The sequence below is a fragment of the Penaeus japonicus genome, unplaced genomic scaffold, assembly GCF_977035675.1.
Source record: "Penaeus japonicus unplaced genomic scaffold, GWHDUDI00000001_assembly GWHDUDI00000003, whole genome shotgun sequence".
Classification (NCBI taxonomy): domain Eukaryota; kingdom Metazoa; phylum Arthropoda; class Malacostraca; order Decapoda; family Penaeidae; genus Penaeus; species Penaeus japonicus.
In genome coordinates, this window is record NW_028234405.1 from 50,158,445 (window position 1) to 50,172,363 (window position 13,919).

Genomic DNA, 13,919 nt, shown 5'->3' on the forward strand with positions numbered 1-13,919 from the left:
AGGAATTATATTTAAGTAATATCAGTGTTTATTGCAGCAATAATCAAAATCGTAATATGGTGATAATAATAATCATGATGACAGTAATAGAATAATCATTCTAGCTATAACAATAGTTATGTTGGTAATGATGATAATGATAATGTTTATAAGGATGACAGTGATAACGATGATGGTGATGATGATGATGATGATAACAATGATGACAATAATAATGAGGGTAATAATGAAAATGATAGTGTTACTGATAATAGATAATGATAATAACTACAAAAATTATAATGATAATGGTAATCATAATGATGATGATAACAGTGATAATATGAGCAATGATAATAATGAAAATTAGGAAAATTATAACAATAACAATACAGATGATAATAACAATGATAATGATAATAATAAAGCTAAGGATAGTAACAATAATGACAACAGTAATAACAACAGTGATATTGATACTCATAATGATAATAATAACAGTGACAGTATTAATGACAACGACGATAATGATAACAGTAGAAATAATAATGAGAATAATGATAATGGTGACAGTAATAACAATAATGATGATGATGATGATAATAATGATAGTGATAATAATAATGATAATAATAATAACAATAATAATGATAATAATAATGATGAAAATAATATTTATTATCATTATAATAATTATCCTAATAATAATGAAAATAACAATAACAACAATGCTAAGGATAAGGACAAAAATTATAGTAACGATGATAATAATCATAAGAAGGCGAAGATAAAGAGAAAGAAGAGAATTAAGGGGAAAAAATATTAAAAGTTACTAACCATTAGCATACTCCAACACTCAATAAAACTTAATTAACGCTTCCCTCACCATTATCACGACCTCTATGTTTATCTCCCCTTAAACAGAAATCCCCCCAAAACATCCTAGGTTAAGATGCACCCACATCCCAACACACCAACCCGCCCTCAACTTTGCAAAGAGGAAAAAAGGAGAAATCATTTGCAAAAACCGATTCAAAATTCGCGCTCTTTGCGGGGGAGGAGGAGCTGTTTTTGGTCTTTCTGGTCAGCCTTTTTTTGTCCTTTTGCTCTCTTGTCCAGGGATTTTGGCTGTGATTTGATTGCTTGTTTTGTGTTTGCTGTTTGCGTGGTGTATCTGAGCCTGGAAAGGTATAGTTGTTTTATATTACAGTGACATGTAAACAATTGTTAATTTTGTTCGGATGGATGGATTGGATAGCGTAACCTATTTCATTCTCTGTAGGATATCGGTCGATAATTATTGTATTCGTCGATGTATATTCACACGATATTTAAATCTCGCATTATTAAGATATACCTCTGACTAAATAAAAGTGACTTTGACCCAACAGGGACAGAGGATCTAACCAAAAAGCGGGTCCGTCGCCGAGCCGAATCCCGAGCCAGCGACGGGACATGCCGGGTGTACCTCAGAGATAAGTGACAGGAAACGGTACATCTCATGATTCCGTGATTATTCTCCTCTAATTCGGCCTTAAAGCATCATCCATCATGGTGAGTTCACTTGACAAGCTCAGTTCCACCCGTGGGGAGGGAGAATAGGAGCCAAAAAGGGGCGTAAAAGAGGTAAAACTGGAGAGCTTTGCGTGGGTCGAGGTGCTGGTGTATGAATCACTATGGCTGTAACACGCCTAGCGGGGAAGGGGGTTTTATCACTCAATTGGGAGGTGGATGGACGGGGAGGGATCATTTAATCCTTTTCCTTAGGGCTTCTGGCCGGATTTGCACCTCGTTGATGAGGGATGAGGCTGGTCTTTGAGTTTCGAGGGACGTGTGTGTGTGTGTCTCGTAGTAATATTTGGATGTTTCTATTTTTGGTCTCCTGGATTTGCGATGAGGGGGAGGGACTTCTAGCTAGCTTGGCAGGTTTATATCTTCTCTATTTTAGTGAGGGAAGGGAAGCCTATCATAATTGGCAGAGGAGGGGGGGACACTTTCACTAAGTAGCTGCCTTTGGGTGGGAAGGAGGAGGGTGTTGGCACCAAAGGTCATGAGGAAGACTGTGTGATTTCCATGATTTTCCACTTGTCTCCATGAGAGCATTGGTTTCCCAGATGGACGCAGCCACTAGAGTGTAGAGCAGTCTTCGCTTGGCGGCCGATGTTAACCGATTGTAGATGCGGATAAATTTACCTCGCTGGCCCCTAAGACGGGCACTAGTGCCATGCGCGTGGCACCCTGGATGGGATTTATTTCGGAGCGAAGGTGCTTTACCCGAAGTATTGTGGCTTCTCACCCTCTCTTTCGTATTTGTGAATGTCACCTTATTGTGTTATGTCTTGGGAGACTTATATGGATTATCTGAATGTGTTTATCAGTGTTGTAGTAGATTAAAATCGTAGTAATTGCAGCACATTGTATTTTTTTAATACTCAGTTTGGTTGAAGTATTACAGTTTAATGAGAGGACAAAATGACCGCTTTATTTTTATTTGTATTTGTATACTTCCATAAAGAAATAAAAATAATAATCATCCACAATGAAGATAACAAGAAAAAATGGGGAATAGGAGGGAGATCTCTGCTTATGACCGCAAGCACCACAGCACAAACCAACCACACTGGCACAGGGGGACATTTTAGACACTGGGTGTGGATTGAGTCACTTTCCTCTTCTCGTTCTGCCTGCACATCCTTCATCGCTGTTACTTTAGAGCAAGAGGTCGGGATCTTACTGTGTGCCATTGCTCTATGAAGATAGTGCTTCCTAGAGTTAGTGGATGGGTGCCATTCAAGGCTCTTTCTCTCTCTTGCTGGTGCTAGGAGAGAGTAGTGCCGTCTGTGTATGAGATTTCAGACTAAGTTACTTTGCTGAATATTACAGCAATTATAGTAATTATAATTACAATCGTCATCATCAGTCACTAAATAGAATTATTACTCATACTAAAAAAAATATATAAATATTGACCCACTTATTAAATTTTGTATAGGAAATGTCAAACCACATTTCCTCTTCAGGACTCCCTCCATCATTACCAAGCCTGGCTATGACTCCCCAATAATGGTGTGAAAATTAAAGTAACAGAGCAACAGAACAAACCTCAAACCCCCACTGAATTTAGATCGTGTTTGTGACTGCTCAACCAAAACCAATTTTCTCTCCTCATTCTTATATAGTTCATCACATCTTGAAGTGTACGTGTGTGTGTGTGTGTGTGTGTGTGTGTGTGTGTAATTAAATTGACATAAAAGACATTGTTTTGGAAATTATTTAGAATACACCAATGCATCTACTGTTGGCCACAAACCAATAGGCACAGCCTCCATGCCTGTCAACACTCCAGCAAAGGCCAACAAATGTCCACTATAAATGTCCTGTCAAGATGGAGCTTGTAGACTTGACTTGTAATTTATTATCTAAAAGGAGCCAGTCTATCCTGCCAGACTATGCGTGGTGGTGGTTTGTTGGCCTTTGCTTTTATGCAGAGAACAGCACCATTTTTGTGTTTGGAGTTTTTCATCAAATTATATGAGATAATTTGATTATTTTCTCAAAGTTCATTTGGAATCCTCTGGAATGTTTTTTCATATTGATTGATTAATAGCACAGTATAGGTTTGTATAGTGAATTAACCTTGTTAAAGTAATTTGCTACTTTATTTTCATAATGGTATACATTATACATGATAGTGTATAATGCAGATCTTAGGATATACATATTTACACAATTTTCAAAGTCAGATTTCATATTCATGTAATGAATGTCATAAACATGACCTTTTTAACTTTTACAATTCTTTCAGTCTGCCACTTTGCGCCCATATCTGAACGCTGTGCGACACACCTTGTCGGCTGCGATGTGTCTGCAGAACTTCAATTCCCAGGTGGTGGAGCGACATAATAAACCAGAGGTAGAAGTAAGGTAAGCAGAGTGTATACCTATTGTGTTTGTAAGAACTATGAGGATTGAATGTTATTTTATGGTATTACACTTAGTATGTGTCGGTGTCTGTCTGTCTCTGTCTGTTTGTCTCTGTGTTTTTGAAAAAAGTGTGAACTAGTTTGCTCTATTACTTCAGGGTGTTCTTTTGGACACTCTTTTCTGTACCAGAATATTTAAATCTTATGCATGTATACGTTCACTGTAGTTCATTTATGGGAATTTTCATACAAAACTTTTCATAACTCAGGATGTGTTTCAATTTTAGTGGTTTCCATGATGTATAATGAGTGCTTTTAGCTGAAAGGGATAGGGATAAGAATTAATAATTTTAGTGTAAGATATATATCCAATTCATTCCCATTCATACCTTTTGCAACAATTATCAGAATAACATCAACTCATGCATTTAGTTATCCTTGCTTCTAATGCTTGGTTTTTGCATTCATTGTATTCCTTTCTATTTTTTTCATGTATTTTGCTTTCCTGTTCCAGATCAAGTAAGGAGCTCCTCATGACAGCTGTTGTCGTTAGTCGGAATGAGAAAGAGAAAGTGCTCATAGAGCCCTCCATCAACTCCATCAGGATCTCCATTGCCATTAAACAAGCCGATGACATTGAACGTATTCTCTGCCATAAATTTATGAGGTGAGGCTCGTTCTAGCACTTGTTGTAAGAGCACCACCCTCTCTCCACCCCCCCTACCCCAATCTGGTGTGATTTTTATTAGGTGCATGCAGGTACTCTCAGAAGGGGTGCTGATGGCTATAGCTGATGACTTTCAAGTAGCTCTAGATAGACCTTTTTGGTTTTGAGTATTTTATGAAGGGGTGGGTGGGTGTGTGTGCATATACACACACACACATGCACATATTAGCTTTAGCTTTAACTGTTAGAACAGAGTGTTCTTATAAAGACAATAGCACTGTTTTATTATTAACTTTCTATTCTTTTTGGTTTAGGTGCAAGTTGAATCAAAAGAGACTTGAAATCATAGTCTATCCACTTACCTTATTTGTTTATTTGAAGCCTCATATAAACTGGTATACATAAAACCTTTTTTTTTTATATGTATAGCAAGTATTTGAGATCATTGTTTAATATAGATTTTTAAGAATTCTTTAACGCTTTCAGGTTCATGATGATGAGGGCAGAAAACTTCATTATTCTCAGGAGAAAACCTGTCGAGGTAAGAACGCTTTTTCTTTTGTTTTGCAGAAATAAAAAAAATGTGGACAGGTAGCTCCATTATCTGATATTTGGTTGTGCAAACAGTTATAGATCTAAAGTGTTTTTGTTTTTTTTCTGACATGTACCTCCACTCTACCAATTTTCAAACCTACACACCAGACTATAGCCAAGATATGTTGATAAGGAGATTCATATTCCTAACAGTTATATGTAGAACTATTATCAAAAAAGAAAAAAATAGATAAATAAAAAAGATAAGATGAAAAGATGAAGTCACGTCTGGTGATAGTTTCGGAAATGGAGTGGAAGAAGTAAGATCTCCGTCAAGCATGGACAGTCAGGAAGTGCACCACTGTGACTGCTGGGGACATAAATTGATCTGTTAGGAAAGTGATGTGTTTTGAGTCAGCCAGTTGGAAAAAGGGATAGATATTGATATAGTTTGCATTTTTATCAAATTTCCTCTTGGTCGAGATGGCCATGAACTCTTGTAATGGTCTTGTGTGTAAAAAGGACCTCATTATCCAACATTTCTTTATGGCACACAGCCCTATTGGATCTCTCTATCTTTCTCTTTCTGGCAGTATTCGGAAAAGGGCGTGTGGATGCCATAAGTTACCAGCAAATGTAGCTAGTTTGCCGTAGAATTTGTTTTAATTGAATTGTTGCCTCTTATGAACCAGCATGTCATTAACCCCAAAGTGGACAGGGTGTCTAATGACCTAACTGGCAATCAGGACAGGCAGTCAAAGAAGGCATCCAAAATACAGGAAAGAATTACATTCAAAGTCATGAAAAATGCACAGGGCCTTTGCCAGATACCCCCCCCCCCCCCTTATAAAATCCACTGCTGTACTGTATGAAAAAGATGAATTACAGGGATGGGGGAAACGTTTTCTACGCCTTCTGGGCAGCACAGATTAGCATAAAGAATATTTTTTTTCCATAAAGCCATCATAAAGCAAGGGTTTAGGCTGACTTAAGGACCCTGTAACTCGGAAGCTAGTGCCATTACAGTCATAATACTTCATGACTGTGAGTGTGCTTCGACTGTGAGCAGATCCTGATGTCGTGTCATATACACATTGACACCCGTCTGTTATGCCTAAAGGACACCATCGTGTATGTCATAACACCTGTCCGCAATGGGTTAAAGGAACCTTAGGACTGTCATCATATCATATTGCCATAGTATTTATAGATAGATGACAGACCTGTTGCCATTACAAGGTCCTTAAGATGAACCTTACCAAACATTTCTTATTCAAATATGTTGCCATTCAGTAAATGGTATACATATATACAGTGGTCACGGATATAGTATAGTATATGTGTTTGGAGGCGTGCACACCTGTAGCTGACATCAAAACATAATATTGATAGAGAAGGGGTTGAAATGCTTGCTAAAGTTTTAGTTGTAATAATTCACATATTATATTTAGAGATTATCAGATGTTTTGATATTTTTTGGGGGAAAAGGAAAACCTACCTACCCCCCCCCCTCTGTCTCTCTCTCTCTCTCTCTCTCTCTCTCTCTCTCTCTCTCTCTCTCTCTCTCTCAATATCTCTATTATTATTGCAGAGCGGTGAAAGCACTGCACTCTGTACGATGCATTACTTGTAACACCATACCTGAGAACAACTGATTAAGTTCTATTGTCCAATATATATATAAATGTATATGCATCTCCAACATTTATCTTAAACTTTCTTTGCAATATTTATAGCCATATTATTATTGTTATTATTACTATTAGTCTCAATGTATTCATATAGCTGTACTAATTATTTTAGTCCTAATGTCTTTGTTCAAGTTTATATATCTATATCTACGTTTCATGCAGACCGCCCGAGCGCGTTTCGCAATCTTCTGTTGTATCTAAAACATTTCCCTGTGGAAGCATTCTCGCCTAGACTACGCAACCCAGACGAGCCTACGGGCCCGAATATAAACGCTCCCCTTGGGGAATCTCACCAGACAAGGAACACCTGGGACATACTCAACAATTATTATTATTCATGAATCTATTATTATTACTATTGCAGTTGCCTTCGTTATTATTACTAATATGAGAACGTGTTTGTCTTTGCAGGGCTATGACATTTCCTTCCTCATAACCAACTTCCACACAGAGCAGATGTTCAAGCACAAGTTGGTAGACTTTGTGATCCATTTTATGGAGGAAATTGATAAGGAGATTTCAGAGATGAAACTTGCTGTGAATGCACGTGCCAGAGAGTGTGCCATGGAGTACTTAAAAAGGGTAAGCTTTAAGTTTCTTCTTTAATATTCTTGGGAATTTTGATGATCTACTTGTAAAGATTGTAGAGGGAGTTTATTTTGAATTTATTAAGTTTATTAGTTTATTTATTCTTTTCTTTGTTTGTTTGTTTTTTTCACTTGATTTGTGTTTCAGTGGAGATAGGAAAAATAATGCTTTGCATAACTTTAACGGCACAGGCTGAATATCCGACTACATTTTAAAGATAAAGGATTTTAGTAGAAATATATACAGCTTGGTTGTCAGAGATTTTTTTTATATATTTGTAGTTTGAATTGTATTGATTTTCTGCATATATATCATTGACCATGCAACTGATGACATTGTTATAAATAAGGTGTATGCCGAACTTTAAAGGATACCGTATCTCAGTTAACCTGGTTGTTATTCTTCCAATTTTTATTTATATATTTCATAGCAGGATTATTTTACATAACTCATGAAAAGTGTACTTACTATAGACCTTTCTCTTTCAGTTCTGAGTATGACGATGCTAGTGATGTCAAACGAATCATTATCATCACTCTCTCCAGAGGACGAGGTGGCAAGGTCCTCCTGCGTCCTTGTTCGTCGTTCCTTAGAGAGAGAGAGAGGAAAAGGATTTCTCATTCATCTGTCATTTCCGAACATCTTCATTGTGTGAAAGACAGTTCTGTGGACTTGATTTCTTCTATATTTAATGATGATATGATATATTTAATTAATGATGATATGACTTTTTCACTGTGCTGTGTTTTGTATGTATCCGGTTCAGAGGAAATTCACTTTTACTGGGGATACGATGCATTTTTCACCGATTGTTGACCAGTGCACAAAATAACGTTTAATTTGTTTTGAGTCATACGTTTAGTATAATTGTAGTGTCGGGAACCTTATGGAAATTCGGAGGACGGGGAAATTCTCAGTTTGCGCGCGAAGCTACTGCCATTCAAGTGAGCCATTCCATCCTTCTTAATTAGCTAGCAAAGTTTAATGCAGTGTATTCAGTTATTGTTTTTTTTTAGTCATCTGTTCCTACTTGTGTTAATTTTCTAATATATCCACACAACATGCATTTAAGAAAAGATAAAAATCTGTGTACAATGAAAGTAAAATCTAAAGACTGCCTCTTCTACCATTTGAATGCATTAAAGAGCTTTTAAATAATGAAGCCATACTTACCAATTACTAAAACTATAGGTAAATATAGATTATATGCAGATAGTTTTGTAACTAAACCATTGTGTAATTGTGTAACCAGTATTGTTTATATGTTTTTTTTTTCTGTTCCTCTTTATGTTTATATTATGAAGTGATGTGCAATTTTTTCTGCACTTATGAAATTAAAGTTGAACTGAATAAAGGGGGTAAATGGATTGACACCACATCTACGTAAGGAATAGTTACTGCAGTTCATAAGGTTTATTGTGTAAACGTTTATTGAAGTGTTAAGGGCAAATGCCAACACCTTTGGTTCTTCCATGTTAGAAAATAGTCTCTGTAAGTGGATTAGATTATATAACCACAAAAGGAAAACATAAGATAGAAACGTAAGCTGCAAATAGTCATTCGGAAATCAGTCGTGTCGTGATTTTCCGTTTACTTCAGTCAAATCTTGTGGAACAGTTGCAGTGATCTTGTGGTGTACGTGATCAAGGCTTGATTTATTCATCATTTTTTCATTTTAATTTGGTTATTATTTTTCTTCTCTGGCGTGAGCCCTGATAATTAAATGATATAGAATAAAGATTTATCAGTATTTGCTTTATCAGATTGATTTATGTAAAATATAATGATTTCTAAAAATATTCTTCTGCCTGCATCTGTATGTGGGAATATACAGTTGTAAGTAAAGCTTTTGTTTTATTTAGCACTTGTGTTGAGTGTTCCTCCTTCTGGTATATTTTAAATTTGGGTGTGATCAAAGTCAACCTTTGAGTTTCATGTTATACCTGTTTGGGTGCATAAATGTTGCTTAATTATGCAAGATGAATTTTCTGGAATTCCTAAATATCTTTCAACAGTGACACCTTGAACTTGGTAATTTTCTAACTAATGATATAATACTACTGAAATGAATACACAGTTTCTAAATGTCTTTTTACTTCAATTATGCACCCATAAAGTATTAAGTATTTCTAAGAACAATATTACACTGCATAGAAGAAATGGTGACATAATCCCAGAAAGTATTTGTTATCAATGAGGATTCCAAAGTGACTGAGTAAGAAGATAAGGGGAAGTGCTGATAAAAGGAAAAAGCAAACATAAAGGACCCAAAGAGTCCTATCTATCACCCTCTCTCTGCTTTAGCCCTTTCTTCCTTTCTCTTTAATTTCCTTCTCTCTCTCTCTCTCTCTCTCTCTTTCTCTCTCTCTCTCTCTCTTTCTCTCTCTCTCTCTCTCTTTCTCTCTTTTTCTTTCCCTTTCCCTTCCTTTCTCTCTCTCTCTCTCTCTCTCTCTCTCTCTCTCTCTCTCTCTCTCTCTCTCTCTCTATATATATATATATATATATATATTATATATATATATATATATATATATAATATATATATATATATATATATATATATATTATATATATATATATAATATATATATATATATTATATATATATATATATATATATATAATTATATATATATATATAATATATATATATATATATATATATATATATATATATATATATATATATATATATAATATATATATATATATATTATATATATATATATATTTATATTTATATTTATATATACTCAAGATCCATAGCCTAATATTACCAAGACAGTGAAACATGGAATCCACTCACTAAATCTTCATAGTGCCCTCCCTTCACCCACATCTTTATGCAGCAGGAAGACAGATCATAAGGGTGAAGACACAAGAGTGGCATGGAAAAACAATGAGAGGAAGATCCCTGCATCAAACCTCTACAGAGGTACAGTTTTCCATCTGTCAAACTACATTTCCAGTTGCAAAGGTCTGACCCAGTGATACAGTAAATGGAAGAGGAGGGAGGAGACCAAAGGCAGAAGATTATGGGAGTAGGTGGAATTTAACAAGCACACGCAAAGTGGCAATGAAGAGGCTAGGCAAACAACAACCCTGTCTACAAAAGAGGCATCCAAAATACAAGAAAAAAAATTGTATTCAAAGTCGTGAAAAATGCACAGGGCCTTTGGAGCACATAAGAAATGAAGCTCGAAAGGGAAAAACTGAACAAAAAGGAATGAAGTTCACAGAAGGAATGGAAGAGAGTTTCTGCTCCCAAACGAAATGCTGAATCCTACGAGATTACACGGTGCCTCTTGCCAAGTACCCCTTTTAAATTCCACTGCTGTACCTGGTTAAAAAGATGAACCAAATGTCCAACAGAGGGATGTCAGGTAGATGTCATGTAACTCTCCTTTGGACTATCTTATAAAATACCACTGTTCATGTTCTATGTCATCATTATCATCTTAGTTCCACGACAGATCTGCTATTCTTTGCAACTGCTAACAGTCAGATGGTATTTCTAATGACATACATATTCACTATAGTTCTTCCTCTTCCTTAAAGTAGTTTAAGACTTCAGCTCTATTTAACAACTAAACTCAAAACATGAAGGTTACTAGTATTTTACAATATTTAAGATATTAATCATATAAGAACTCTCGTGTAAATTTGGGGTCTAAACGACTCGTGCGAGTTGCAAATTGGAGTGTGTATGCAGTGCCAATTCATACATTTTAATCTCGGCTGTACAATTGTTTATACACAGGTTTGCTCTATTAATTCAGTAAAACAAAAAATAAACATTTATCTACAATATCACATGTTAATACTTTTTATAAAAGATCAAAAAAATATATATATAAAAACAAATAAAAATAGACAAATGCTATATCACACACACAATAAAACGGATATTTATTAGCACTCACACAAGCATTCACATTATCAGTTCAATAAGATTAAACTTAACAAAATATGAACACTATCATTATGCTTGGTTAAATAGCATATTTTAATTTTCATTGTACTTATGGTTTGCTATTACCCATTTTTAAAGAGATCATCATCCAGTATGAATACACAAGTTTTTTTTAATAAAGAAATGCATTCTAGTGGAGAACAGCTGGCAACCACACCAACTTGTCTTCAGCTCACTTGTTTTGGCTCTCCCTTGACCCGCCCGGCATCCATTGGTTTTAAGATAGCAATTATTTATTACTTTGTGCCATAAAGGTCTTTGGGATTATGGAAGACGATGTGATCCAAAGGTTTAAATTACTTGCATATTCAATAATGTGTTTGTTAAGTTTATTCCCCTGACCTATGATGGCATTTTTAGAATCTTTTATTATTTTAGTTAGGAGGCAATTGTATTATGTATCTTTTGAGTTCTGTGTTAATTTTTGGAGTTGTAGTGGCATAAAGTTTGTTGTTCAGTCCATATTTTTTTGTAAATCATAAAGTAAGTGCATTTTAGAATATAAGAATCTCTCTACTATCATCCTTCACCATATTTCTTATCCTCTGCAAACACCTCCAAGAACATTACAATTAAAAAGGAAAGATCTTGGAACCAAGACTGCTTTGACAACATTAACTACGACACAATAAAGAACACCCAACGTGTCAGAGCACTTCAATATTGTCAAGACTCGAGATGTAATATCCGAACTCCAGAATCCTCAAAACCCATTTATTATCCATTCAAGTGCAGATGAGAACCTAGACCATCCCGTGACAATGATCATCTCCTGCATGTAGTGATTCCATTCCAATTTTGAATCATATGATGTAATGGGGAAATATGGCTTGAGTAACTATTTTCTGTGGTCTCTAGCCTCACCTCTTGGAGAAATGCATTTCACGTACTTTTGTTGCCAAGCTGCGCAAACAAAAGCTGCGAAGAAAGAGCAAATCCTAGTGTATCAGCAGCACCTCAAAAATATCATAGGATAACCTTTTCAGTATGTTCTTTCTGTTTGTAAGATTTCAAGTTTTATTTTCATTTTAGATATTATATTTTCGATGATGAGTTATGATTGAATGACAATTTCTTACCATGTTATCCCCAGAATGAATTTAGGTATTAAATATAATTCTTGACTTTTTAAATTATATCCACAATTTTCTCCTTCAGCTGTCTGTACATGCCATCCCATCACACAGCTGTATTGACACATCAATTATCCTAAATTTGAGGTGTAAGCTAATTATAAATCCTGACATCTGTGCTGTTGACTCACTACTTAGACATTTCAGGTTCAATTTATCATCATTCTTTTCTTATTCTAAAATTTTCATCTCTCAATAATTGCCAAATATCAAATGGAGAAGTACAATGAATATCTCCATATATCATAACATCCTTCACATCCAGAAAAACAAACGTAAAAGAGAAAAACTAGCAAGGCTGAATTTATTTGTTGAGTTTATAAGGGCATGTTTAGACCTCCAATTCAAGCATTTAATTTACTGTTCTGAATGTATATCATCAATCACTGAATCTACTCCATTGTATTTCACTAATGTAATTTTGAAATGGCCTTGTTTAATGTGCTAAGCTTTGTCTTTAATCTGACATACTTATAAGGATGGAGGTTTATATAATAATGATACACATACTGATAATTCAACGTTCACTTCCCTTATACATAGTAGCAATTTAACCAGTCAGCTATTCTTAAATAGCAAGGGACATTGTGTCAATGTAGCCAAATCATTTCTAAGAAAAAAAAAAAGTACTTATTATAACGTAATGCTCAAGTAGGGGAAAATTATTGACACTAATATACATAGAGAATATGTATTTGTAAATTTTGTGGTAAAGGAGCACTTGTTTGGAAAGGCTAGGAAACATTCATAACCATTCCACCAATATCATCTTTTTAGCAATCAACAAAGAGTCACTTTCATAAAATTCATTTCATTTAATGACTTTTGCATGAAAAGGTTATTTATCAGTTTGTACAATTTAGCCTGGCATATAGTCTTAGCATTATGTCTATGAATTAAAAATTTCTTTTTGAAATGGTAATATCTCAACCAGTAATCCATTCCGCACATAATCTCCTTGCTATGGATTAAGATGTCATTTTGGTTCCATTCTAATATCTCCTGCACACTTTATCATTTATATTTTTTATCCATACTTAAACTGAAGTACTCCATACTGAAAGTGTTATATATATATATATATATATATATATATATATATATATATATATAATATAAAATATATTATATTATATATATAATATATTATATATATATTTGTATGTATGTATTATATATATATATATATATATATATATATATATATATATATATATATATATATATATATATATATATATATATATATATATATAGATGTATGTATGTATGTATGTATGTGTATGTGTGTCTGTGTGTTTTTATATACTTCTTTCTACATTTAGCAAGATCTTCCATCTTTTCAGTATAGGGATACTTATAAAAATGCACATGTAAAAACAAAATATTTTCATTTCCAAAGGGCAAAAAGGATGCATCTCAAACACAATG

At 34.5% G+C, this 13,919-nt stretch overlaps 2 protein-coding genes across 3 annotated transcripts in view; both read left to right on the forward strand.

The window, feature by feature from the left end:
* LOC147472199 (uncharacterized) overlaps positions 1-1,507 on the forward strand; it is a 2,488-nt gene extending 981 nt beyond the window's left edge. Inside the window, exons 2-3 of the mRNA XM_086535146.1 lie at positions 926-1,167; positions 1,371-1,507. Coding sequence (XP_086391272.1) covers positions 926-1,167; positions 1,371-1,458 — 330 coding nt within the window. The 3' untranslated portion in view covers positions 1,459-1,507. The remainder of the gene's footprint in view (positions 1-925; positions 1,168-1,370) is intronic.
* Positions 1,433-9,227, forward strand: Arpc4 (Actin-related protein 2/3 complex, subunit 4). Of its 2 annotated transcripts, none has more exons than XM_086533772.1 (6): positions 1,433-1,605; positions 3,785-3,903; positions 4,417-4,569; positions 5,056-5,110; positions 7,206-7,376; positions 7,871-9,227. In XM_086533772.1, the coding sequence occupies exons 2-6, from the start codon at positions 3,839-3,841 to the stop codon at positions 7,874-7,876; spliced, it is 450 nt and encodes a 149-aa protein (XP_086389898.1). In that variant the 5' UTR covers positions 1,433-1,605; positions 3,785-3,838; the 3' UTR covers positions 7,877-9,227. The 2 variants fall into 2 exon arrangements, with proteins under 2 accessions (XP_086389898.1, XP_042863426.1); XM_043007492.2 differs by having other exon boundaries at positions 1,433-1,533.
* Positions 9,228-13,919: the final 4,692 nt, after the last annotated feature.